Source organism: Acytostelium subglobosum, assembly GCF_000787575.1.
Source record: "Acytostelium subglobosum LB1 DNA, scaffold: scaffold6, whole genome shotgun sequence".
NCBI lineage: Eukaryota > Evosea > Eumycetozoa > Acytosteliales > Acytosteliaceae > Acytostelium > Acytostelium subglobosum.
This window is the reverse complement of record NW_012236532.1, coordinates 279,436-306,484: the sequence shown is the minus strand read 5'-3', so window position 1 is coordinate 306,484 and position 27,049 is coordinate 279,436. Positions and strand designations below refer to the sequence as shown.

Below are 27,049 nucleotides of genomic sequence, written 5' to 3'. Positions count from 1 at the left end.
AGTGCGACAGAGTTATGTGGACCTCGAAGTTGCAACAAAGGATTGTTCTGTGTATCCGATCAAACAACAGCAATATGTAAACCAGTTAGTAAGTATCAATCAATGAATCAATCAATCAACCAACAATTAATATTGACATTGGTTCTTTCCTTTTAGTTCAATCAAAGTTATTGGTTGAGTTCAATATTACAGCTGATGGAGTATGGAAGGATTCAGCACAATTCAAGGGTACGATCAAGAATATATCCGGACGAAGGATTATTAAGATCACATTCAATGCATCTGATCTACAATTATTGAAAGATTCATCAATTTGGAACACAAGATTTACCAAAGATATAAATGAAATCTATGTTCCAGACTTCCAAGATGGTATACCAGCCTACACCGTTTACACATTTGGGTATGTTCATCCAACCAATCAATGATTTTGGAATCATTCCACCACTCAACCAAAATCAAATACTTTACAAGACAACTACTTTGAACATCAATCAACTAACTTACCCAACCCATAAACATACCCAAAGTTTCATCTCATCCAAACTTGAGAAGCCAAACTTGATTGTGAAGAGTGTCAGCTTCTGATCATGACTCACACAACAGTCACAAAGTGGAAGGTAGAGTTGGACCAACTCACCACACATCTTTTCGATGAAAGAATCACAGAGTTGAGTGACAGCTGCATGCCCATCACAATTCCATCCTGCCTGCCCCTCCCCTTCATCCTCGTTTAACCCGTTATTGCGAACCAATTGAAACAAAGCGCCAAAGTTAAACTTTAACTTATACATTGAATCAATCAACCTTCATATTTATATATTTATTATTATAATTAGTATCTAGTTTGTACAACAACAACAACAATAAAACGATCATTGCACTATTACCGATCACTTCTCAACCCACTCAATCCCACTCACACACGCACCACTTAATCAATCACACGTGTCTACACCCCTCACTCTTATATCTAAATCAATCAATCAATCTATTATCTGTATCTATCTTAGAATAATCAACAACAGGCAACAAACAAACAAAGAAAGAAAGAAAGACAGACTTGTACTCTATACTCATTGAGTTCGCGAACAAGTACACATAACCTTGAGATAACAGCACCAGCAATAGTATCACAACAATAGCATCAGCTGCTGACAATCCAATTGATTGTAATAATATAGATAATCACTTACTCATTCAGGCTCAAGTCGAAGTATTAGGAGTGTTCAACTCTAGAGTTGGCGCTGAACTGGAGCCACACACTCATCCAAAAGTGGCAACAACAGTCACGACAACGACATCACCGTCGTCCTCATCCAAAGGCGTGAGGAACAGGAGTCAGTCGATGTTTGTAGACTCCATAACCAAGAGTCAATCAATCAACAACATCAACAACAATGTCAACAACAACAACATAAACAATCTCTCTCCAATATCTAAACATCGACTCTCTCTCTCATACCCATCGTCAAAGGACAATGTCAACAACAGTAACAGTAACAGTAATAGTAATAGTAACAATGTGATAACATCATCTAATAGTGGAGTCAGTAGTCTACTGCCTGTGTTCAACTCAACACCAAACTTGTTAGACTACCAACTACACTCGACACATTCACTGGCGCCTACAATCACATCAACATTCAGATCGACATCGCCCACAAAGATATTGAATGGCAGTACGATAACGACCGTGACAACAACGAGCACGAGCTCATCAATCAATGTAAATAGTAATAATAATAATAGTAATAGTAGTATTATGAGTGGGAGTGGAGGCATCATCATCAATAGTAGTAGCAGTAATGTTAGTAGTAGCGCTACCACATCCAACTTGACAACTACCAACTGTACAACTGGTGGCAGTGCCACACCCAACGCCAACATTCCAAACACTTTAAACAATGCCAATAACAATGCCAACAACAATGCCAACGATGATGATGATCAACAACTTGTAAATAGCTTTAGGACTAATTGGAGGAGGTTCGAGACCGCCGTCAATAGGGAGCCGATCAACATATACGGTGGCATTCAATTCAGTATCCTATATCTGGTGATTGCCGCTGGAGTGGTGCTCGCCATCAAACTGGTGTCACTGCTGCTGCTGGGCTGGGTGCCAGAGTTTGTCATTGCCATTGCCATCCTCTACCTCTATTTGTGGCTGGACAACAAGTACGACTTTACAACGCACAAGCGCAGTCTGGCCATGATGTCCTTGGAGAACGACCCAGCCAACAGCAACATCAAGGACAAGATCAGCTTTTACCAGGGCGCCATCGACAAGCCGGTCTCCAAGCCCACGCACAAGAACCATGTGAGGTCGTCGTCGGGCGGCCACACGACCACCATCAACAATAGCAACAGCATATTGAGTGGCATTAGTGGCGGAGTTGGTGGCGGTGTCGGCGGCGGCATCAGCGGCAGTATTAGTCAGTCTAGCAGCTCACTACTGTTTGCCAATCTACCGGTGCCATCAGAGGATATTACAATGTTGGGTGGCACACTCTATCGAACACGTCCACATAACAATCACAGGCGAACACTACCGCCAGGATACTACAATCAGTATCTCAACTACAACATCAATGGCAGTAAGAACACGAGTACAAGCACTAGCAATGGTGGCAATGGCACAACACAACATACTACCAACAGGGATGATCAGATGGATGATATCAACGCGAACAATGAATCAAACAACAACACAAGTATGGATCAGGATGACACGCACTCCAATCACTCTGCTGACTCTGATCAGGATGATATTGGAATGCCAAGTGATCCAACCGTCGCCACTGTGACCAAGGTGGAGTTGACCGAGTTGGTCAACATCTCCAAAGTGAAGAGCAACATCACTCACTTTACCAAACTCTCGTCCAACCTTGAGGAGAAGCTTGATTGGTTGCTGTCCCCATTCACACTCAACCCACCCAGAGCTGTAAGTACTGGCTGGAATGCATGATAGCGCAGTGAGCAAGTAAGATACTAACAACCAAACAGTCTCATTCGATGACAGTGTACGGACATTCAATCGTTACGATTGGTGGCGAGGGCGTGACGGATATCCAGAACTTGATCCAGTTCATTGATGTAGAGAAGGGCATATCGATGGTGCCAAAGGTGACGGGCGCAAAGATAGGACCCGACTCGATATACTTGCACGACTTTTGTAGGATTGGCGACAAGTTCTATCTCTTTGGTGGCATGGTCAATGGCAAGATGTCCAACCGAGTGTATATGGTATTGGTGGTGGGCGACAGCACGGTCCACTGGTCACAGCCTCGCATTGGTGGCTACTCACCTTCGTCCCGTGTGGGCCACACGCTCACTCGCTATGGCAACAAGTTCATATTGTTTGGCGGCTACGATGGCGACAAGTGCCTGAACGACGCGCACATATTGGATCCAGAGACGATGGTTTGGTCCAGGCTGACAGTCAATGGCACTCCACCCTCTGAGAGATATGGCCACTCGGCCACTATTATTGGCGAGAAGATGATAGTGTTTGGCGGCACCAACCGTATCAAGGACCTCAACGACATTCATATACTGCAGCTGGACACCTACACCTGGTCGACGCCACCCGCCAACCATGGCCAGGAGGTTCCACCCGAGCGATCATTCCACGCGGCAACTCGAGTCGGAAGGAACCTGATCGTCGTCGGTGGCAAACGTGATGGCGTGGCGCAGAAGGATATCTGGTCACTCTCCAACAACAGAATGCAATGGTCACGTGTCACTGGTACCAACATCACGCCTCGCTCGCACCATGGTCTGATCAAGAATGAGTCCAAGTTGTTCATCTTTGGAGGCAAAGGACAGAATGGAGGCATCCTCGATGATGTCTGGTTTGTCAACACAAGTAAGTTTGATTGATTGATTGACTGATCAGTGGATACTAACCTCTGGACCATCCATCCATCACCCTAGCCAACCTTCCAATATCCTCAAGTGTTACTATGATCAGCTATCCAGACATAAAGATCGACAAGGAGATTGGAAAGGGACACTTCTCAAAGGTGCTAAGGGGAGTATGGAAGCAAAAGGAGGTGGCCGTCAAGAAGCTGAACTTGATCAAGGACAAGGGCAAGGAAGAGATGATGAACGAGTTCAAGGCAGAGGTCGAGTTGTTGGGCTCGCTGCAGCACCCCAACCTCGTCAACTGCTATGGCTACTGTCTGAACCCGATGTGTATCGTCATGGAGTTCCTGCCCACCGGTAACCTCTTTGACCTCATTCATTCGAACCGTGAGAACAGACTAGACTCAACATTGATCCTTCAGTTCGCCTATGACATTGCCAGAGGCATGCAACACCTTCACTCAAGGAGTATGTATACGGTACAGGCGCACGGAGGCAGACACAAGACAGAGAGCTAACCCATGCACGTCCAACCTCTCCTCCAGACATCATTCACAGGGATCTAAAGTCAAGCAACCTGTTACTGGACAAGCATTATAATATTAAGATTGCAGACTTGGGCATCGCAAGAGAGACATCGTTCACACAGACAATGACAACGATTGGCACGGTGGCATGGACCGCGCCAGAGATACTCAGACATGAGAGCTACAATCACAAGGCCGACGTCTACTCCTATGGTATTGTGCTTTGGGAGTTGCTCACTGGCGAGGAGCCCTACGCCGGCATCCCACCGATGAATGCCGGTATCCTTGTGGCCAGCAAGGCGTTGCGTCCCGAGCTACCAGACACGTGTGATCCCAACTGGCGCAAGCTTGTTGTGTGGTGCTGGGCTGAGGATCCAAACAAGCGACCAACATTCACAGACATCACCAACTACCTTACCAAGACATTCTAAGCTTAAGCGTCGCACCATCTTTATCGATCACTCACATCATCATCATTATCAACTATGTATCCACATTCACTCAACCAACTCTTTGGAAGACTTTGGTTATCTATAACTCCTGCTCTCTCACTCGCTCACTCACTCCTATCCACTTGGCATCATCATGTGTCAACTGTGACTGGCTAGTTGGTGAGCTGCTGGGTAGCCACATCATTAAATAGTATTTATTCGAATCGTCTAGACTGTCGTTCATGTCGCGTCGCATGTCCAAGTTGACAGTTTGGTTGGTTGGTTGTGTACCTTAACAACAACAACAGGTACTCTCTGTGTGTTGATGAGGCTATGGAGTCAAGATATGCTTGACCAGTGTATGTTATATATCGTATCCATGTAACTATCTGTTACTTCTTATTCTGAGCCTTCTCCTGCTGTTTCTCATGTGCTTGTACAAGATACTCTAGATTCCATGCCTTTAGTTTATCCTGTATGATTGATTGAATGATTGTTAGACCAACTAACCAATGTCATGATGTGATTACTACACTACATACCTTTATACAAACTTGATACTCTTCCCATTCCTCTTGACACTCAGCGGAACCAGTACCTTTCAAGAAACTGTTGCTGTACCATTTATAAAAGCATTGATCATGTCTATCCTTCAACTCTTTGCAAGCAGTTGGATCAAGCATTGGATGTTGTTTCTGATCTTTTCCTGACATGTCTATTCTATATCTATCTATCTTATCTAACTATCTACAATTAAACAATACACGTTTGAAACGTTCATCAAATTGATTTGAAAAGTGACGAAATCATTCGTTTTTGTCGTTGCAGACTCTGATACTTTGTCCTAAATCAGTGTCATATAAGGCAGTTGATTTTTGAATTAAGTTTAGTATTATTACTATTACTAATATTATTTAATTATGTTTAACATATTAAAGAAAGTAAACTATAAAGTTATTCGTCTTTTGATCACGTTGAATGATTGAATGAGGAGAGTCATCAAAAGACGATGAAGTTCAACAAAATTACATTGTTTTTTTTTCGTGACCTCAGCAAACACACTCTTTTGAGATTCATCTCAATTCTTCATTCCATCTTCCATTGTTACAATCTCAATCTAACTATTCATTCATTGTTGTTATCAAACAGACAGGTTATTATTATTATTATTTAGTAATAATATTTATATATACATATCATTGTTGTTGTAATTATAAATTTAGATAAAGAATATAATACATATTATTATATAAATGGGTCCAAAGAAACAATCTGCAAAGGCACCTGTCAAGGGCTTCGTAATTGAAGAGCCCGAGGAGTTCACTCAGATCCACAAAGAGAAGGAGGAGCGTGCAAAGGCTAGCGCCCAGAAGATTCAGGAGAAGAAGGACCAGAAGGAGAGAGAGGAGCGTGCTATCCAACAGAAGAAGGAGCAGGAGGCTGAGGCTTTGAAGCAGCAACAGGAGGCTCAGGAGGAGCAGCACAGAGCCACTGAGGAGAGAAAGAAAAAGGATGCCGAGGATTCATCCGCCGCTGCCACCGCTGCCGCCGAGCATCAGAGACAACAGCAGCAAAAGGAGCAGGAGCAGGCCAAGGAGGCAGCTGCCAAGCAGCCAGAGTCTGTGCCAGTTGTTGCCGTTGCTGTATCGGCTGTCGAGCAGCTGAAGGCGGAGGAGGCGACACCAGCCACATCGACCACATCGACATCATCAACAACATCGATTGCATCACCAGCGACAGAGGCACGCAAGACAAAGTCAGCATCACAGAAGAACAAGAAGAGAAAGCATTCGACTCAGTTGGCACCATTCGAGATTGTCGAACCTGTGTTTGACGACTCGGTCACTGGCTCACCAGCCGAGATTAGCAACAACAACGAGGATGTCATCCGTTTGAGATCATCCAAGTTGTCAAAGCCACAACAGAAGAAGAAGCCCAAGACCAAGAAGGGCACTCCAACCTCTTCACCACTCATCACCACTCCACAGCCACAGCACGCATCAGTGTCACCAATCGATACCAGCAACATTGCTGTCGTCGCCGCCGCCAAACCAACCGAAGCACCAACCACTACCACAACTACCACCACCACCACCGCCACACCAACTGCTGAGCTCATCCCATCACCAAAGCCACCAAAGGCCGTCAAGACTGCTGCTGCTGAGCCAGTTGCCAAGCCAGCCGCCAAGTCAGCTGCCAAGCCACAAGCACAAAAGGCCAAGAAGCCAGCACAACCAAAGGGATTCACAATTGTGGAGCCAACTTTCGATGATGTTGAGGTCCAGCCAAAGGCTGTCGCCGCTGCTCCAGCTGCTGCTGTTGCATCCAAGTCAGAGGACTCTGACTCAATCGCTCCAGCCACTGCCACCCCAAGCACTGCTGGAAAGAAGAAGAAGGCTGCAAAGAAGCCAGTCAAGAAGGATGACGACGATATCAATCAGCTTTTGAAGGCAATCAACGATCCATCGGTCAAGCCCAAGGCAGTGAAGCCAGTTGTTGCTCCAGTTGCCGCTGCCCCTGCTGCCAAGAAGGAGGCCGCCGCCCCACCAAAGAAGAAGGAGCAAGCCAAGAAGACTGAGGCTGCCAAGCCAGCTGCCACCCCAGCCCCATCCGCTGCCCCTGTTGTCGCCGCTACCCCTGTTTCTGCTGCCGCCCCTGTTGCCGCCGCCGCCACTCCAACACCAAAGAAGTCCGAGGCTGTTGTCACCGAGACACAGAAGACTGATGATGATGCAGAGGTGAAGAGAGCAGCTGAGGAGAAGCGATTGGCTGATGTTGCAGAGAAGAAGCGTTTGGATGACGAGGCAGCGAAGAAGCGTCAGGAGGCTGAGGCAGCAGAGAAGAAGAGATTGGCTGATGAGGCCGAGAAGAAGCGTCTGGCTGATGCCGCAGAGAAGAAGCGTTTGGACGATGAGACAGAGAGGAAGCGATTGGAGGCCGAGTCAGAGAAGAAGAGATTGGCTGATGAGGCCGAGAAGAAGCGTCTGGAGGCTGAGGCAGAGAAGAAGCGTGTGGAGGCTGAGGCTGAGAAGAAGAGATTGGCTGATGAGGCTGAGAAGAAGAGACTGGATGCCGAGGCTGAGAAGACACGTCTGGCTGCTGAAGCAGCTGAGAAGAAGAGATTGGCTGATGAGGCCGAGAAGCAGCGTCAGGCCGACGAGGCCGAAAAGAAGAGATTGGCCGATGAGGAGGAGGAGAAGAAGAGACTGGCAGCTGAGGCAGCGGCAAAGGAGGCCGAGCAAAACGTATTGCAACAAGTCGATGAGCCACACCAGAAGCTCTCTCATCCAACCCTTTCAAGACCAACAAAGAGAGGAAAGTCATTCCTGCAAGGTGTCACTGTATGTAGTAATCATCATCCATGGACATGACCTCCCCAGTTGGACCATCACTAATATAATCAATCATACCTGGGCACATTAATAGGGCGAGGAGACGACCGAGGAGACCAAGACAGAGGCAGCTGAGGCCCAGCCAGAGGAGACAAAGGCTGAGCCAGCTGCTGCTGCCGTTGTTGAGACCAAGCCAGAGGAGGCCAAGCCAGAAGAGACTAAGCCAGAGGTCCAGAGACCAGTTGGTGGTGTCAACCTGTTTGGTGGTGCCAAGATCGATCCATCAAGTGTTGTTCTGAAGAAGACCAACTCTTCTGCCAAGATTGACACACCAGTTGCTGCCTCACCCGCCAAGGAGCCATCTGTTCCAGATTTCAGATCAGTCCTTAAGTCAACCAAATCATCTGAGAAGCTTGTTGAGTCTACTCCAGCCCCAGTTGCTGCCACCCCAGCTCCAGTTGCTGCCGCCCCAGCTCCAGTTGCTGCCGCCCCAGCCCCAGTTGCTGCCACTCCAGCCCCAACCCCAGCTGCCACTCCAGTTGCCGCTGCTCCAGTTGCCGCTGCTCCAGCTGCTGCCCCAGCTGCTGCTGGTGCTTCCGAGACCTTCTCATACGATGATCTCAAGGCCAAGAATGTCCCAGCGCACGTTGATCGTACCAAGCTCGAGTCATACCTTAGTGACTCAGACTTCCTCCGCGTGATGAAGGTCACCAAGGATGAGTTCTACAAGCTCGCAGCCTGGAAGCAATCAAACAAGAAGAAGGAGACCTTTTTATACTAGGCGTACAATAATGTTACACCCTCTCTGACCTGGATTGGACTGGACTGGACAACACAATATCCAACTTCCAACTACCACAATACCCTCAACTACAGCAACAACTACTCAGACAGAGCACCAGCGAGCAGCATCAGCAATATGTGATTGGTTATGGACTGTTCATTTATATTTATAACATTGCCAACACTACCCACATCTGTCATCATCACTTTGCACATGCAATAAACGATGCCTTCTGAGGATTGATGTATAGCCTTGACCATCCATGACTTTGGCGCTAACCATGGTATACTTTGTCACCGACCAAAGTATTCTTTGGCATTGTCATTGGATCTATATACACTTTATTGAAGCTTACACCTCTTCCCTTTGCCATCCTTGTCCTTCTCTGGTTTGGATGACTTCTTTGTGTGTATGGCCAGTAACGAAGGCCAGCATTAATAGTCTATTTACAAGAGATTGAATGGACTCGACTCAGGAGTCAGCCTCCTCTTTGAACTCGCCAGTGACCAGGTTCTTCATATTGGGATATATACATTTCTCCTCGAGCTGTGCCTGAGCCCAGTTGAGCATCTTGAGAATGGTTGGTAGCTTGGGGTCTTTGTCCTGACTTTGACTGACCAATATCGCAGCATTCAGCTCACTGGCCGTCTTTTGTCGTTGAGAGTTGTCCACTAGATCAGCCAGAGGTGATTTGGCAAGGTCTTCAAACACCAACAATGTCATTGTTCTTTCCAGTTCCTCCAGGAACTTTGGCTAAACGTAATGGTCAGCGAGTGTCCATTCATTGATTCGTTCACTGACTGTACATACATTATCTTCGCAATGAGGTGCCAGTTCTTCTTGTGCAAACTGGATGGCCTCTGCCAACTTTCCTTTCTTGATCAGTTCAATCAATCTTTGTTGTTGCAGATGGAAACATAGTTGAGGATTGGTATCTAATATCTAGATTATCGATACACCTGTTAGTCATTTCATTGTCATCATTATCATCATCGCGGCAATCAAGCAATCATCGCAATCATCCATCAATCATACTTCTGGATTCAAATCATTGACAATCTCTATTCCTTGTTCAATGTCACCTCTTTGTATCGCTGATCTAATCGCCATTCTATCTACAATCGATGGTAGATCTACTGAACCTGTGGGGCAACATTCATTCATTCAAGAATGGTAAGTTAGTATCTGGTTGTTCGATGTCCACTAATTCATTCATTCATTCATCCATACTCTTTGTACCAGACTCTTGTTGGAACATCTCTGCCGCCTCTTTATATCCCTCAATCACAAGATAGTTCATCACCAACTTGTTTAGATCACTACATTGATTGATTGGTTTAGTACGTCCTTCTTCTCATGACTCAACTTGTAACTCAACTCAACCTACCTCTTTGATATATTAACTTCACTTAACTTCTTCTCCCATTCCTCTTTTGTATATCTCTCCTTGTTATGATAGGATGAAGAGGCTGATGATGATGAGCTTCCAGTTGATATGTTGAACATCGTTATATTATCTGTATGAAGAATATTTGTTTGAAAATGATTGATTGATTGAATGAATCAAAGAATGTGTTGTACTTCTTTGAGACGACGAGGGTGGGACGCGACAGTCGACTGTCCAAACAAAATAGTTGTGCTACACAAGAGAGAGATGGAAGTTGATTTATTATATTATATGTAGTATTTCAAAAAGGATTGAGTACCTGATCAGATCGAATCAGATACTCAATCTGGAACAGCTATAGCTTTGAAATAGATGATGTGATAATATTAACAACAGGTTGAGAAGAGAGCACTCTCTGGTGTAGGCTCGTTTGTAAAGGGCCTCGTGGTGTCCAACGCTGTTATCGAAGTGCCGACCGACGCAGTCTTCATCGGTGCAGGTGAACCAATCAATTATTCCAATGTACCAATCAATTATTCCAATGAACTCTGAATGATCATGGTCAAAATGGATAATCACCTAATATTCCAGAGACTACCCTTTGAAGATCAGAGCTGTATCAACATTCTTAAACAAAGCACCTGTATACAGTATCATGATGATTGTGTTGATGCCGATCACATTGATAAAGTGTTTATCGAGTTATCAAGATCGATTGATTGATTGAATGATTGAATGATCCAATGTCAATGATGAATGATGATGTCCAGGTGAAGATAGTATTGTTAGCAATGCTATGTTGTTGTCAAGATCATCATGAACTGTATAAAGTAATCGCGAGGTTGGCAATGTACCCAACAGACTAGATATGATTGATTGATTGATTGAACAACTTACATCATTGGATGATCCAACAGGGTGGAGAGTGGTCTCTTCTCAACCTGATGTTGATGTGATCACAACAACATATACAATATGTATTATATATATATTTGAGTAGTGAGAAGGGTAAGTAAGTAAGTAATGAATGCCCACTTAATCAAACATTGTACTTCACGTATCCAATCGATATGAATAACGTTACATCAGAATGTGTCCTATCAAAGTGCTTCATTGAAGTTTTGTGCACCAAAAATAAAAATAATCAATGATTTGGGTGTGTGTCCACTGAAGCAAGCTCAGCAAGTTGAACGGATCGTTGAGTGCACCGATCCCCAGGTCATTCAAATATCCCCTTTGTTGTAATAGTAGAGAGTCTATATTTATACTTATACATTAATACATATATATATACACGTACACAGAGGCACAGTTACAGCGCAGCAACAGCAAAAAACTGATTACCTCAAACTTATAACTCGATCAATCAATCCATCGAATAGATAGAGAGAGACAGAGAGAGACACATAAATCTTGTAACAAAGATAGTCAATACAAAGAAACATACATATATACATACAAACATACATACATAGAATATAATAATGTCTGACGAGAACGATTCAGAATACCATGAGATGCAGGACACTGGAATCTCAGTTGCAGATGAACCAGAGGATGATAAGAATGAGGCCCCACTCGACCCTGTGGCAGAGCAACAGAGGAAGCGTTGGGTGCTGATCCGTGCCGTGCTCGGTGAGCTCATGTGCACATTCCTGTTTGTCTACATCGTGTTGTCGACCGCCGCCAACTTCCTCAGAACACCAAACTCATCGTCGGTGGTCGGAGGTGCCCTCTCCACCGCCTTTGCCGCCGTCGCCCTCATCTACTCGTTCGCCGATATCTCTGGTGCGCACTTCAACCCCGCCGTAACCTTTGCCACATGCGTCACGAGAAAGACCTCGATCACAAAGGGACTCATGTACATTGGCGCGCAGCTGGTCGGTGCCGTGTTGGCGTCGCTCATTCTGCTGGCCACCTTCCCATCGGACCAGTTCGCCGCTGGCAACGCCGCTGCCGCCACAGCTGTCGTCCCAGCCGCCGACTCCAACATTGGCAACGTCTTCTTGACCGAGCTCATTCTCACCTTCATCCTGGTCTACGTCATCTTTGCCGTTGCCTTCGACACTGTTGACGACAGCAAGAACGTCAAGGTCGTTCGTGGTGGCAAGTCCGCTGGCAGCAACCTAACCATCTACACGACCTCTGGTGCAACCAAGGCTGGTTTCGCCCCAATTGCCATTGGTTTCACACTTGGCTTCCTTTGTTTCCTCGGTGGTTCTGTCTCTGGAGGTGCATTCAACCCAGCAAGAGTATTTGGTCCAGGTAAGTGATCAATCAATCAGTCAGTTAATCAATTCGACAACATACTAACTAACTATCACTTCACAACAATAGCTTTGGTTGGAAACAAATGGGGATACCATTGGTTGTACTGGGTAGCTGACTTCTTGGGTGCTGGCATGGCCGGTTACGCTCAGAAGTTCTTTGCCGCCACCAAGTCAAAGATCTAAACGACAACAACAACAACAACAACAACATCCAACAACTAAAGAGATCAAAAAGATAATAACATTAACAAACAATAATGACAATGACAACAATAGAATAAGCAACAACAGCGGCAGCATTTACAGCATTCGCAGACGCAGCGGCAGCATAATTATCAACTCATCATCTTTGCTCGGTTGTAGTAATATTGTATCAACAACTGATCAGGCTTATAACACTACCAATCAAACAATCAATAACATCTTAGCTCCCAAAATCCATCATTCAATCAATCAATCAAACTTGTCCCAAAGTTGGTTGGCAACTCAAGTGACACGTGTCCATCTTTCAAACAAAAGTGACCATTTTGTGAACTTTCTCACTTTTATCTATTTGATCTTGTGTTCGTTCGTTTATTAGTATTCTCATTTGAGTAAACTCAGCACAACAATCCATTTGTAATAATAATAATAACAAATAATAATAATAAGGAGGAGTAAACTATTTATACATTCAAAACTAATTAATGTGATAAAGCCATGTCTCAAACAAAGAGAGTATTAAGATGCTACTACGAAGTGCTTGAAGTGGCTCGTACTGCGACTGCCGACGAACTGAAAAAGGCTTATAGGAGACAGGCACTAATATGGCATCCGGACAAGAATCAACATCAACAACAAGTGGCCGATGAGCGTTTCAAGGAGTTGAACCACGCCTATACCATACTGTCCGATCCCAATGAGCGCAAGTGGTACGACGATCATCGCGAAGCAATCCTGCGTGGCGGTGACGATGACGATGCCAGCACGATCAACTTGTGGGGCTTCTTCAGCTCGGCCTGCTACGACCTGTTTGACGATGGCGAGCGCGGTTTCTACACAGTGTACAACGAGGTGTTTGAAGACATCGAGAAGGAGGAGGTCGAGGCCGACGAGGACTTTGCAGACACTTCAAACAAGGCGCGCGTCAAGTCCACCGCGCCAATGTTTGGTCGCAGCGATGCGCCAATGGCAGACGTGCTACGCTTCTATCAGTACTGGCGAGAGTTTGTCACAAAGAAGCGATTCACAATGGCCGACAAGTACAACACGACAGAGGCCGTCAACAGACAGATCAAACGACTGATGGAGAAGGAGAACATGAAGGAGCGCAGCAAGCATCGTCAAGAGTATCAGGACCAGGTCAGACATTTGGTCGACTACATTTACAAGCGAGACAAGCGTGTCATGGAGCACTTGAAGCGACAGCGCGAGGAGGATGAACAGCGCAAGGTACGCGAGGAGGAGGCCAGACTGCGGGCGGAGGAGGAGCACAAGGAAGCCATCAGGCGACACAAGGAGGAGCAGCAGCGAGAGTATGAGCGACTGAAGAGTGAGGGTGTCAAGTTTATGGAGGACGACCAAGAGTACGAGGAGGTGCCAGAGTATCATTGCGTCGTTTGTGATAAGACTTTCAAGTCGGATCGACAGCTCAAGAACCACGAGTCGTCAAACCTTCACAAGAAGAATCTGGCATTGCTCAGAAAGACTGTGATGATCGATGAAGAGTTGGATGCACTGGATGTAAATGATGATGATGATAATGATGAGGTTGTTGAACAAGAGGCCAACAACAATAATAGCAATGACAATGGAGAAGATCAAGATGAGGAAGAGCATGAGCTACCGCATGGAATAGTAACAAAGAAGACAAAGAAGGATAAGAAGAAGAAGAGAGATGCGGCTGTGGCAGCGGCAACAGCTGCAATACATAATGGAGGTGATATTGATGAGGACAATGAAGAGGAGGAGGAGGACGACAACGACCAGGATTCAGACAACTCATCATCAAAGACAAAGCGCAACAAAAAGGAGAAGAAACAGAACAAGAAGAACAAGAACAAAGCAAAGAAGTTGCAGTTGGAAGATGATGAGGCAGAGGAAGATGAGGGAGATGACAAGTCCTCCAAGTCAAATAGAAAGTCATCATCATCGAGCAAGTCATTGAAGAAGCAGGACAGTGACGATGACCTCCCAGAGGGTATGGTCAAGAAGAAAAAGCAACAACAACTAAAGGTGGAAGATGATGACGATGAGGATATTGCTAACGAGGATGATGATGAGGATGACAGCGACGACGCAGCCAACTTGAAGACACAGAACAAGACCAAGAGCAAGAAGGTGATCAATCCATTCCTGGACAGTGACAGTGAGGACGAGAAGAAGACTGCAACACAGACAAAGAAGATTGGCAAGGCCAAGGAAAAGAGGCTACAAAGGCAGGAGAAGCAGAAGGCGGCTGCCGGTGCTGGTGGTGCTGAGAAACAAAAGGACGAGATGGTGTGCCATGTCTGTTCCGAGCGATTCCCAACACGCAACAAGCTGTTCCAACACATCAAAGACACCAAGCATGCACAGGCCATTGTTTCAAACAGTGGCGGTGGCGGCGGAAGTACAAAGAGGAAGTAAACATACCTCTGTGAACATATATCATTCGTTCATTCAATGCGCAGGATCAACAAGATTGGCAGACAGGAGATGGATACAGTGGGGAGTGGCATACCGATTGTTTGTCGGTGCGCCTTTTATATATATATATTTATTATTATGTAATATTACTTAATTAGATGGAGGTCCATTCCAGGTGTACATCTGTTTGGACTTAACCTTCTCGGACTTGGTAATAAGACCAAGACTCTCCAGGATGTTGGCAATGTCATAGAGACGCTTGCAACGGGCTGGCCTGGAATCCAGATCGTACTCCTCGCGCACATCGTTGATGCTTATCATATGTTTGATGGCAAACATGGCAATGAACTGGTAGCATAGGGAATTAATCGAAGTCATCTTGGCCGACAGGTCGGCGGTCGTCTCGAAGATGGAGTTTATGGTTTTCTCCACATTCTTATAGCCAACCCAGTAGTAGGCATCACGCTCCTCCTTGCGCACAACGCCAACACACTCCATAACGTTCATGATCTCGTAGAAACGACGCTTGGTCACCTGAGTCTTGGAGACAAGGTCGTTCATGTCGATACGAGTTCCAGGATCTGAGTGACGGTACTCGCTCAACACAAGATCGGAAATTGACTTCAGTGAACGAGTCTCTCGGGTGGCGGTGTCAGTGGTCTCAGTGGTGTCGATGGCATCGGTGAATGAGGGATATGTTTGCAGCACTGGTGGGGATAGTGGCTCAACAACAGGTGATTCTTTGGGTGACTTGGACTTAGACTTGATCCTGGGTGAGGACTTGGGCGAAGACTTGGCGGATGCAGACTTGATCTGCTTCTTTGGCGCTACCATTGTTCTTGGTGAATGAGACTTGGATGACTGAGTTTGCAGTGTTGGAGGCAGTGGTGAAGATGGCTCAGAGCCAGCAGTAGTATTCATCGTGGTAATAGTAGTATTATAATTCATGATCGGCAGTGTAGGCAGACCGACATCGGTCTGGTTGAAATATGGATATGGTGAGGCGGTAGTTGCCATTGTTGTAGTTGTTGATGTAGTGTATAAGACATCAGGTGACATTGGGCTGCTTGGACAAAGAGACTCGTCAGATGACATTGACTCATTAGATGAAGCAAAGTCTGATGATAACTCGTAATCAACATAGCTGCCGTATGATAATAAATAATCGAGATTGACATTGTTAATGTCGAGGAAGGGCGAGTCCAAACTGACATCTGGAAAGGCGCGTGACTCGGCAACTTGAGGGTGAGAGTTTGCCTCATTGGGATTTGAGGATGAGGGGTTTGTTGGGGAGGCAGATGTTAATGTTGATGTTGTTGAGGTAGTGGAGGTGATTGGTGATGTTGTTGTGTTCCATGGGTTGTTAATATTGGTATGTTGGTATGTTGAGGCTTGGTGATAAAATGGATTATATGGATAATAGTTATGGTTTATGTTGTTGTTGTTGTTATTATCCATTGGTGATATACATAGCATTGTCATCGTATTATAGTATTGTATATATATAGTATATTATATGTTTGTATATACTTATAAGTATGTATGAATGAATGTATAATAATATGTTATCTGTGAGAGATAAGAATTAATTCATTTAGTGGTATTTATAAATAATATTACTGTCGTCAGTAAAGGCAAGTGAATACTTGTAATTGGGTCTTCGAAGTGAATGATTGAGTGTGATTGATTGAATCAGTTTTAACAACAGCAACAATGTTTCTTAACCAAAGATAGTAAGGTGTTGTAGTAATAGTAGTTAGTAGCCCGGGGAATCTTGATGGCTTTTCTTCAGACGCACCACCATCATCAATGAGAGAGAGAGAAAGAGGAGCATTGATCGTCGGAGAGCATTTGAAGATGGTTCATATGCCACTCTCTGGCACTGAAGCCCTTCATCGCTTGTTAACAAGAGGCGTGACGTGCTTGATGGTGGGCTTGGGTCCAGTCCGGCAAAACCCTTTCAGCCCTCCTTGCCATGCAAAAATCCAACTCTTCCACGAATCATAGCCTTAAAAGGAAAAAAGTTCAACTACTGCAAAGATCAATCGACAAGGACATTCTCCCCATTGGTGCGAGATTTGATCAGTCACCTCGAGGCACACGAGAGCACTTGTCAACAAACTCAAAATCACTTTTTGCACACACATCGCACTCTGGAAAGAACACAAAACGCAGCCCCCGACAAGTGCCCTGATCGAGGCCCTAGCCCAACTGATTTATTTTTCGCGTGTTGGACCTGAGCACCTGACCAGGCAGGTGACAGTCTCCACTTTGCTTGATTCCTCCCCTCTGTCACTCACCGCGGTTGATTGTCTCACTGACGAGGCACCAATCCAATGCGATGGCTGTGGGTGAGTGCGGCACTTGGTCCAGGAAGAATCCAAACTGACGCCCAACAAACTAGCCATCAGAACCATTGCTGGAAGTATTGATAGAAACGGCCGTATCATATGATGGCAGGGGCCAACGACAATTGCGTCACTTTAGTGAAAGATCTGAGGAGTAAACATTGATGGGCGCATTTTGTTGATCAGTATGTACTGATTAGGTAATGTTGTTGGTGAATGTGTGACAATGTAGTTGACTTTGCCTTGTCCAGGTGATAGATAGGTCCTTGATAACATCACTCATCACTCGAGCACCCATCACACCACCCATCTTTCTTTCTTTGGATACTTACTCCAACTGTGACTGCTGTTGTTGTGACACTGACTGCGCGTGCGCGTCACCAACCTACCCCAAGAACCGACTACAACTACCACTTCAAGGTCATTCAATGATTGAAAGATCAACGAAACGAACGTTCGTTTGGTTACATGTTGGTTGGGTACAAGCCACACACAGTCTTTTAAGGCGCGTCATCGAAGTTGCTTTGTCACATTAATGTGTCGCGTGTGCATTGATAAACTAGTTAGTTGTTGTTGTTGTAAGACTTACAAGATACAAGATTGATCGATCGGCGGAGGGTGCCGGCAACATATCATATGTGTTTGCCGTGCAATGATGATGATGATGATGATTGGTGTTGTGCAAGTGTTTGATTAGGAATAGAGTATAGAGTATAGAGCATACTCTAGAGGGAATAGAGGGTATAGGGGGTATAGGGTAAGGACGTAGGTTATGTTATGTTATTGATAAAAGGAGTAGAAGAGGAGAGGATGAGGTGTTGTATTGAGATAGTCTGAACTGAAGACTAATTTAGACGGTCTTTCTCTCAGAGATGGCACGGACAACACAGCCCATTCCAGACTTCTTCAGGGTGGCCTCGTACCACTTGAAGAAGATGGCAGAGTTGTTGTCACCGGTGGCAAGACCACGGTAGATGTACTTCATCAAAATATCCAACTGATCGTCGTCCAGCTGGTTGACACATCCATCAACATCCTTCTCCTTGATGGCAGACAAAACACCAATGACAGCTGTGGCGTTCTGGTCCTTGATGGCCTGGGTCTTTGTGTGGATGGGTGGGTCTTGCAAGGCAATTGGCAAAGCATCAGTTGGCTTTCCTCTATATTATTATTGAATTGTTGTGTTATGCTAAGGTTAGTGATTGTTCATTCATTGATTGATTGTGTTGTTACAAGATGTTTGAACTGATGATGATTGAGGGAAGTAACCATCAATGTAGCAACCTCTTGGCTTCATTCAATCATTCAATCATTCATTCTAACATTCATTCAATCATTGTTGATGTCAAAGATGACACATACTGGTTCATGAGCTTTGAGATCTCAGTCTGTCTAGCTTGGATGTCAGCCTTGTACTCAGCATCGGACTTTCCTCCGGTGGTCTTCTCCTCGATGTTCTCTTCGTCGTAGTTGCTCATCTTTGAATGCTGTATATGTTTGTTTGTTGTGGGTTATCTAGTTGTACAAGAGAGAGAGTATGCTGTATATATGCTTTGGTTTATAAATAGTAAATAATATACAATATAGAGGGTATATCTTTCGAGTCTGACTGTCTGTCTGCGCTACTGATGTGCCTGTATGACTGAATGTTTGATTGATTGTTGGAAAGTGAATGAATAACTAACTTTGGTTTGGTCTTTCAAATGGCTGGTGGGTGAGTATGGATGGATGGGAAGGTGAAGAGCTCAGCCAAAGTGTTGTTGTTCTTGTCAAAAGGGTGATGGCTGCAAGATATCACGCATTCATTCCTTCATTCATTCATTCCAAAAAAACATTAATCACATCAAAAACACACCCACATTTTAATTAAATCAATTTAAAACAATAATATCCTCAGGGATGGATGAGTTCATCAAAAACAAAAAATTATCATCCACCAAACAAACCCAAGTCAAATGAGGTGGGTCACCATCACTCTTCACATAATCAATGATGAGAGTGATTGAAGACGAAGTTCTGATTGATTGACCAATGAGTGAATGGAATGATTCCAGACAATGATTGAAGATTGAATGAATGTTATTATACATTAATTAATTAAAGTCCGAAAGGGAATAACTTGAAGGAGGAATGGAGAACTTGACCTTGTCGTAATACATTGGTAATGATGACAAGTATTCTACGATGTGTGGATTGTCCGTCTTTTTGGCATATTTGATGGAGTCGGTGATGTTTGAATAGACATCTTGCGGTCTGTTTTCAATTAGGAACTTGATTGTGTTTAGATGTCCATTGCAAGATGCCAATTGCAATGCGTTGTAATCACATCCTTCAGTCCTGTGGTTATGTAGGAATTGGACGATTTCCAGGCGACCAAATGCCGCCGCATAGTTCATCGCATAGATTGAGCAGCCTCTAGTATTGTGTGTGTGAAGGTACGTCACAACGTGGAGATGTCCATTCTTTGCCGCGTTGTCCATGGCCATCTTTGAACAGCCCTCTGTGCGATTGTTCAACAGCCATTTCACAATGTCCAGATGACCACCGGCCGCAGCATAGTCAACGGCCTGCTGGTTTGTCGGTCTTCCATTGTCGTGTAACCATTGTATAATGTCCATTCGACCATTGCGTGCAGCTGATGCCATAGTTCCCAGATGGAATGGTTCCGTTCTGTGTTCATGCAAGAACTTGAGCACATCCAAATGTCCACCCATGGCTGCCAGGTCCCAGGCCGTTTGCGATCCGCCCTCCGTTCTATTTTGATGGAGGAACTGCAGGATGTCCATGCAACCCATGCCAGCGGCTAGATCAAACAGTCTCTCGGAGCATGTTACCTCGGGCATGCTATTATGTACCCACTGTACCATCTCCAGACTACCAGATTCAGCGGCTACATCCAAGTAGCTGTGATGTCGCATTGGGTACACGGTTTCCTTGAACAACTTTAGTCTCCTTTTCTTGGACTTGTTATGCTTTATCTCAAGGAGCAACATTTGATCGTTGACCATCTTGGCAATCTCTACATGCCCGCCAGCAACTGCGCGTTCAAGGGATGCTACGAGGAAGCGCCACTCAACGACACGATGTTTCAGGATATACTTGATCGCTTCCACACGTCCAAGTTTGGCGGCCGTTATGAACTCATGTCCATTGAATAGTTTGTCATTGTGTACATGTTTATCGAGGTACTTGAGTATATCCATATGATTGAACTCCACTGCCACCTCTGCCAAGGGTGTGGCACATAGCCAATGTTGTGGCGTGGTCCAAACATTCTGGAACAGATTCTTCAACAGTTTCAAATGTCCATGATATATCAATGCTCTTGGATTTATCAACAACTCCTTCCAATCGACCAAGTTGGCTGCCTTTATTCTCCTATGTATTTCTTTTACAAATGAGAATATAGTTCCTCTAATATACAATGATTGTATGAGTGCTTTAAATACTTTGGTCGTGGCCGTCTGTTGTGATAGTGATTGTGATTGTTTATGTATCTCCATGTCTGATTATTATGTGATATATATATTATGTTTCAATCAATCACAACTCCGACATCACTTATCAATAATTGGTATAAACATCACATTGTCAATACAGAAATAATAGTGAATCTACTTATGTATGATTGATTGTTTGATTGATTGGACCTGAAAGGACTTGTGTGTGAATGAAAAAAAAATCAAATAAATTAAACAATTTTGTGTGGAGGATGATTGACGAGCGACTGACTTTGTTTCGTTTTAGTATGAGTGTTTGATAGAAATACTCATTTAGCTAAACTTGGGACGAGAGTCAATATTTATAATACAAACAAAGAACATATAACAAGATGCATTTGATGTACTATATTGGTGAGGATGGTCAGAGAAAGTATACTTTGAAGGTACATATCATTCGTTCAATCAAACAGTCAATCAATCCTTTGGCCTCATTGTCATCTTCTAACATCATCATTATCATTATAGAAACGCGGACCAAAGAGCCAATTCGCATACTCTGCTCATCCAGGTATGTATATTAGAGATAGATAGATAGATAGTTAGACGATCTGACTTTATATCGAGCGACTTGGAATATTATAATGGCGAGTCGAGACGAATCGGACTATGCCTCATTGGCAAAAGAGAGAGACAACTAACATACTTCAATCAATCAATCAATCAATCAATCAATCAATCATTATAATTATTTAGCTCGTTTCTCTGTTGATGACAAATACTCAAGAGAGCGTATTATGCTGAAGAAGAGATTCAACCAGTTGCTGACTCAACAGCCAGCCCTGCAATACTAGGCGCAATAAACCCCTCAAAGCGATAATATAAACTCTCTCGACTAAATCAAACAACAACAGGCTGTATGACCTTGGCTCTCACGTACATTGGCACATGTGGAACACGATTGGTGGACATGGAAGAGGAGGAGGAAGATGATTGATCATGTATACAGGTGTTTATTTATCCCTTTGGGAATGGGTTGGACCAAGTTCGGTTGTCGACCAGGAGCACTACAACTAGTTTATGTTGTTGATGTTGGATGATGTTGATGATGTTGGAAGTTGATGACATTGATGTTTTTGGATGTTTGTTATAGTTGAATGCTTCAGGTGATGTTGATAGTTCCATGATTGATGGATGGTGGTCTAGTCTGGTCAGGACTGGACTAGTCTGGTCTGGTCAGTTAGCCAGTAAGTACTTACTGACTGCCAACACCAACAACGCCCATCTCCTCGTTGGCACGTGTTAGTATCACTCTGACAATGTCAGACACCGAGACAACAGAGAGTGGCTTGTTGTTCATACGGCCATCCACCAAACCTTCAATGATAAATATCCTATGAACCTTGGTCGATGCTATCTTTCCAATGGCCTCTCTGATCCTTGTATGTGGAGTACAAATGATTGGTGTCCTCTGAATAGACTATTAATATTTAATTAATTGACACAGTTAGTATTACAATGAATAAAAGATATGATTGAATATATGTATAACATACAGTTCCCTTGCCCGTTGATGGATTAAAGTATTCGGACAGAGGTTGCTTAAGTCTAGCAAGGTCTAACCTGGCATTCTGATTATTCGATTAACGGTATGAGTGAATGAGTCCAAGAATGAGTGATTGATGGAGATGGATTACATACTCTTATGTCAATTACTGAGATACTATCAACAAGCTCGTCATCAGTCTCACTAACGATTGGCATTCCATAGATATTGTTATCCTTCAACTTTCTGAAAGCATCTATTGCCAACTTAATGTTTGGTATTGATATAATCTTCTTTTCTGGATCATACAACTTGTACTCCTCTAGCTATATTATATTTATAATTGATAGACATAATGATTGATGTTAGATTGGAAAGAAAGTATTTGAATATGTACATTACTTACTGTCTTCTCGAATATTGGACCCATCTTCTCCCTCTGGATATTATTATTCATGGGTTAGTTTGATGGATATTGATTGGATAAGGGATGGGATACAAACATTCTGATCGATCCATTTGATTAGGGACATCTCTGATATGATCTTGATATCCATTGGACTCGGTCCATTTGATACACAGATACGATGTATCTTCTTGTTGAAGATATTTAGTAGTTCAAGTACTGTACAATCTTGTGTTACAATTGGACAGTTTCTGATCAGATCTTCACCAGGCTCATTGGATGTAAGTAGATTGCGTACTGTATAACCGTCTGGTACAGGGGTTCTCATTTGATTCTTTGGATCAAACAATGATACTATGTGGGCACATAAGTCCTTGACATCTAGCATTGATACCCACTTATTCTCCAAAGTTGAGAATACCGGAATGGATAGTACTTTCTGGGAGCATATTACCTAAATTAATTTATTAGAGACATTAGTAAATGATCAATAAAATGATGGATTCATTCCAAACTTACTTCAAATGCCTTGAGAACAGAGTCATCGATATCCACCCATAAGAGTGGCTTGGAGGTCTGTTTAAGAAGTGGTGTATCCTTAAGACGCATGTTTAACAGTTTAACAAACTCTGATGATCCTTTGCACTTTGATCCTCCAGTGAAGTGCTCCTGGCGAATATTTGGAATTATAGTTGTCATAACTTTGATTGATTGATTGAATATTAATAATGTTTATATTGTTGTATATGAATGATATTTGTTATAATCTTATCTGTATTAATTTTAGATGTATGTTGCAATGATTGAATGGATGTATTTGGATTGGAATTGAGGTCTTCAATTGTCTTTTGTTTTAAAATTTATCCAAGTTTACTTTGCGATGCGATGGATGGTTGGATGTACATAGGCAGGTAGCCTACCCCACCTCATTTGGTATCTGTCTCACAGGACCAGATAGGACTAGAGAGGACCAACCCAAGCTGTCCGATAGGCGACAGTCGTCGGACTTTGAATGAATGATAATGAACACCACCTATCTGTTTTGACCTTAGAAGGTAACTTCAATGTAATTGCATTAAAAAATATGTTGGACCGACCACACCTATGCCACTTGTGACCCTCAAACTAAATGCAGCTACCACCACATTACCAAAAGAAGTAATGCAAATCCAGACCACCACCACATTCACTCAAATACACTTACCGATGCTTACTTGAATGACAATGTCATTGAAGCTGGTAGGTAGGTTGGTTGAGAGAGTGAGGCTATGGTTGTGTGAGTGAGGGAGTGAGTGAGTTGTTGTAGTCCCTTGGATGACTAAAGGACATGAAAGAATGAATGAATTGGTGTCAGGTTGAGCCGGAAAAGGTCCTTGTCACACCATCATCATGGTAATATCGACTGATTCAATCAATGATCGATGGAGAATGGATTGGTGATCCAGACGAAGTGACTGTGAGATGTTGGTTGAGGTAAGGTGAGCCTGTTGTGGCTGGTCAACTCGCTAGCGAGATGGTCGAATGATTGATTGATTGGATGATTGGATAGTCCAGAGAGAGACACCAATATAATGTTTTTGTTTCCATCAGACAATGTTAATGGGCTGTTTAATTATGGACATTCGCTTTGGGGGGTCTAAGCTGACTCGCTCGCTGATTCGTTCGCTCGCTGATTCGTTCGCTAACTGTTGCTGCTGGAATGGATTGGGATAATGCCTGCCTGTTCGTTCGCAATTGCAAAATCATACATGTTACAACAACAACAACCAAGTGATCTATCTATCGCGCGTTCGCTCATTGCTTGCTCGCTCGCTCAATTTAAGCCTTGACGGCAAAAGTGCGGGTTCTGAAGTGCTGCAACTGCTTCAACACCTTGACTGGCTTGGCGGTCTGCTGAGCAGAGGTCAAACGTCTTCTGATGGCTCTGGTTCTCTTCTTGCGGAGATCAGTTGGCAGTCTGTTTCTTGGGGTGTCCTTGTAGTAGGCACGCAGCTGGTTCTTTCTCTGGGTGTTGAACACAGTCAAGACACGGGCGATTGACTTGCGGACAACCTTACTATATTATTATATCGCATATCGATCGTGATAAGTACTATGTTAGATATCATATCTACTATCTGTCATCAATCGCGATGCCTGTATCATCATCTGTCGCTTGTCTGTGTCACATACATCTTGGCAAGCTTGCTTGGGGCAGCAGCCTTGACCTGACCGACTCTGAGAGTGGCAAGCTCGGTCTTGAGGGTCTGGAGCTGGTTGAGCAACTCTCCCTTCTTCTGCTTTCTGAGTTCGTAAGCCTTGATCTTTTCAGCTGTGTTTCATCATTGGATTGATTGATGATTGATTGACATGTTAGATGACCTTCGTGATCGGATTGATTGATCGATTGATGATTGACCTGTTCTCTCAAGATGATGACATACCCATTGTTATAGTCTGTGGTGGGATGGGTGGATGGATGGATGGATGGACGGATGTAAGTAGTGTTGTCTTCAAGTCAGTCGATACCTTGGTCGTGCATGGCGAGAGGGTATCCTCGCACACATCCACTCATTCGCTTCACAATTAAAAAAAGATTTAAAATCAATATTTTTGGAACTTTTGATGAACTTCCGGATCATTAATACAATCATTCGTCTTTACCTCTAATCATTAATGTATTGTTTACAAGGTATTATATGTTATATTTATTATATATTATTATTATTATTACTCGACATACTTCAATCCTCCAACCATTTCCCTGGCATGGTTTAACTTGGAGGCGGTACCACATTGAGACTTGAGATGATAGATGATGAACTTGGACACACGAGAGAGATAGATGGAACGGTCCTCCTCGACATCAATCTCATCAAAGAACTCAAACAACAGCTTCTTGAAGTGTGGCTCTATCTGGCTATCGGCATGGATGATCTTCCTCGTCCTCTTGGCCTGCTTGATAGTGTATAGCTCGTTGATTACATTGTGCGTCAGCTCCTCGATCGTCTCGAACAGCTCACGGGCAAACTTCTGGATCTTGACGTAGCGCACTGGCAACGGACCCATGGCGCACAGCCCGCTGACTGTGTCGTCCAGCTTGTTATCGAGAATCATCATCCAGATGTCCTTCTCGTGCGTGAGATTGATTGGGGCAGACTTGCTGAGATTGAAGTACCAGGTACACTTCATCTTGTACACGCGACCATCGTCGAATCGCAAAATGTATCCCTCGATATCCTTCATCTCCTGCACCTTGACCAACAGCTCCTCGGCAGTCTTGCTCTCGCTGCACAGGGCGGCCTGGTCGACGCACTTGGCCACTGGCACGTTGAACTGAGCGGCCACCTTGACCATCTCGTCATAGAGGATGTAGTCGCCGGTTCTGATCGATCTGACGGCGGTCAAGCTGAGTGTATCCACTGGGTAGTACAGGACGATGCGCTGCGACTCTGAGCACCACTCAAACATTGGCGTGCATCCACGCTCCAACCAATATCTGGCCATATCGTTGTACTTGATCTCGGCCTGCTTCTTCTCGATGAACTTGTCCACCTTCTCGGACAGCTCAGTGTGGCCGGCCTTTGATCCCCACGAGATGACCTGGTTCAAGTAGATGGGGGCGATCAGACTGCCGTCGAGCTTCTCCATGATGCAGTACTTGGCGCCGGCCAACACGATCTTGTCCTGGCTGGTCTCCTCCAGCTCGTTGATGTTGAAGAACTTGTGGAACTTCCTGCAGACCACCTGTCCAGACTCCTTGTCAAAGATGATTCCACGACACTCTCTTCTGACCTTTAATAAATAGCTAGTCTTGTGATCTGGTGCTGACAATGGATCTGGGAATGACTGTCTAGTCGCAAAGTCATAGTTGAAACAGATCAATCCATTCTTATTCGTCTCTCTGAATCCTGGCACATTCTTTGTAGCCTCCCTGCAATCCTCGATCGTCAAGTCATGTGGAAACATGTACTGATTCTTCTGAGCATAAATATCGACGTTATTATTGTTATTAATCATTGTATTATTATATGTATATGTATGTATTATATGTTATATGTTATTACAAAGTGTGTGCACATTACTATTTATAAACAAACAACTCATCTTTAGCAAAGGACAATC

The 27,049-nt window shown here is 44.1% G+C and overlaps 14 protein-coding genes across 14 annotated transcripts; 6 read left to right on the top strand and 8 right to left on the bottom strand.

Moving 5' to 3' along the window:
* Positions 1-1,348: 1,348 nt before the first annotated feature.
* SAMD00019534_034430 (hypothetical protein) lies at positions 1,349-2,968 on the top strand (the record flags this gene model as incomplete). The annotated part of the gene is made up of 1 exon (XM_012904335.1): positions 1,349-2,968. The coding sequence occupies one exon, from the start codon at positions 1,349-1,351 to the stop codon at positions 2,966-2,968; it is 1,620 nt and encodes a 539-aa protein (XP_012759789.1).
* A 47-nt stretch (positions 2,969-3,015) lies between these two features.
* On the top strand, positions 3,016-4,825 carry SAMD00019534_034420 (hypothetical protein; the record flags this gene model as incomplete). Its single annotated transcript, XM_012904334.1, has 3 exons — positions 3,016-3,868; positions 3,937-4,335; positions 4,413-4,825. 3 exons carry the CDS (start codon positions 3,016-3,018, stop codon positions 4,823-4,825), a joined length of 1,665 nt encoding a protein of 554 aa, XP_012759788.1.
* Positions 4,826-5,217: 392 nt separating this feature from the next.
* Positions 5,218-5,508, bottom strand: SAMD00019534_034410 (hypothetical protein; the record flags this gene model as incomplete). The annotated part of the gene is made up of 2 exons (XM_012904333.1): positions 5,218-5,298; positions 5,368-5,508. 2 exons carry the CDS (start codon positions 5,506-5,508, stop codon positions 5,218-5,220), a joined length of 222 nt encoding a protein of 73 aa, XP_012759787.1.
* A 570-nt stretch (positions 5,509-6,078) lies between these two features.
* SAMD00019534_034400 (hypothetical protein) lies at positions 6,079-8,938 on the top strand (the record flags this gene model as incomplete). The annotated part of the gene is made up of 2 exons (XM_012904332.1): positions 6,079-8,166; positions 8,252-8,938. The coding sequence occupies 2 exons, from the start codon at positions 6,079-6,081 to the stop codon at positions 8,936-8,938; spliced, it is 2,775 nt and encodes a 924-aa protein (XP_012759786.1).
* Positions 8,939-9,412: 474 nt separating this feature from the next.
* Positions 9,413-10,447, bottom strand: SAMD00019534_034390 (hypothetical protein; the record flags this gene model as incomplete). Its single annotated transcript, XM_012904331.1, has 5 exons — positions 9,413-9,694; positions 9,752-9,883; positions 9,977-10,083; positions 10,172-10,260; positions 10,329-10,447. The coding sequence occupies 5 exons, from the start codon at positions 10,445-10,447 to the stop codon at positions 9,413-9,415; spliced, it is 729 nt and encodes a 242-aa protein (XP_012759785.1).
* A 1,365-nt stretch (positions 10,448-11,812) lies between these two features.
* SAMD00019534_034380 (hypothetical protein) lies at positions 11,813-12,781 on the top strand (the record flags this gene model as incomplete). Its single annotated transcript, XM_012904330.1, has 2 exons — positions 11,813-12,593; positions 12,666-12,781. 2 exons carry the CDS (start codon positions 11,813-11,815, stop codon positions 12,779-12,781), a joined length of 897 nt encoding a protein of 298 aa, XP_012759784.1.
* Positions 12,782-13,285: 504 nt separating this feature from the next.
* SAMD00019534_034370 (hypothetical protein) lies at positions 13,286-15,199 on the top strand (the record flags this gene model as incomplete). Its single annotated transcript, XM_012904329.1, has 1 exon — positions 13,286-15,199. A coding segment is annotated over one exon (1,914 nt), but the record flags the coding sequence as incomplete, so codon positions are not given.
* A 156-nt stretch (positions 15,200-15,355) lies between these two features.
* Positions 15,356-16,126, bottom strand: SAMD00019534_034360 (hypothetical protein; the record flags this gene model as incomplete). The annotated part of the gene is made up of 1 exon (XM_012904328.1): positions 15,356-16,126. The coding sequence occupies one exon, from the start codon at positions 16,124-16,126 to the stop codon at positions 15,356-15,358; it is 771 nt and encodes a 256-aa protein (XP_012759782.1).
* Positions 16,127-18,403: 2,277 nt separating this feature from the next.
* On the bottom strand, positions 18,404-19,031 carry SAMD00019534_034350 (hypothetical protein; the record flags this gene model as incomplete). Its single annotated transcript, XM_012904327.1, has 2 exons — positions 18,404-18,713; positions 18,916-19,031. 2 exons carry the CDS (start codon positions 19,029-19,031, stop codon positions 18,404-18,406), a joined length of 426 nt encoding a protein of 141 aa, XP_012759781.1.
* A 615-nt stretch (positions 19,032-19,646) lies between these two features.
* SAMD00019534_034340 (hypothetical protein) lies at positions 19,647-20,756 on the bottom strand (the record flags this gene model as incomplete). The annotated part of the gene is made up of 1 exon (XM_012904326.1): positions 19,647-20,756. The coding sequence occupies one exon, from the start codon at positions 20,754-20,756 to the stop codon at positions 19,647-19,649; it is 1,110 nt and encodes a 369-aa protein (XP_012759780.1).
* A 629-nt stretch (positions 20,757-21,385) lies between these two features.
* On the top strand, positions 21,386-21,847 carry SAMD00019534_034330 (hypothetical protein; the record flags this gene model as incomplete). Its single annotated transcript, XM_012904325.1, has 3 exons — positions 21,386-21,439; positions 21,522-21,564; positions 21,750-21,847. 3 exons carry the CDS (start codon positions 21,386-21,388, stop codon positions 21,845-21,847), a joined length of 195 nt encoding a protein of 64 aa, XP_012759779.1.
* A 401-nt stretch (positions 21,848-22,248) lies between these two features.
* Positions 22,249-23,644, bottom strand: SAMD00019534_034320 (hypothetical protein; the record flags this gene model as incomplete). The annotated part of the gene is made up of 6 exons (XM_012904324.1): positions 22,249-22,473; positions 22,550-22,624; positions 22,695-22,865; positions 22,946-22,978; positions 23,043-23,399; positions 23,465-23,644. The coding sequence occupies 6 exons, from the start codon at positions 23,642-23,644 to the stop codon at positions 22,249-22,251; spliced, it is 1,041 nt and encodes a 346-aa protein (XP_012759778.1).
* A 1,119-nt stretch (positions 23,645-24,763) lies between these two features.
* SAMD00019534_034310 (hypothetical protein) lies at positions 24,764-25,499 on the bottom strand (the record flags this gene model as incomplete). Its single annotated transcript, XM_012904323.1, has 3 exons — positions 24,764-25,001; positions 25,118-25,256; positions 25,454-25,499. 3 exons carry the CDS (start codon positions 25,497-25,499, stop codon positions 24,764-24,766), a joined length of 423 nt encoding a protein of 140 aa, XP_012759777.1.
* A 75-nt stretch (positions 25,500-25,574) lies between these two features.
* SAMD00019534_034300 (hypothetical protein) lies at positions 25,575-26,944 on the bottom strand (the record flags this gene model as incomplete). The annotated part of the gene is made up of 2 exons (XM_012904322.1): positions 25,575-25,590; positions 25,668-26,944. 2 exons carry the CDS (start codon positions 26,942-26,944, stop codon positions 25,575-25,577), a joined length of 1,293 nt encoding a protein of 430 aa, XP_012759776.1.
* Between the last annotated feature and the right edge of the window lie 105 nt (positions 26,945-27,049).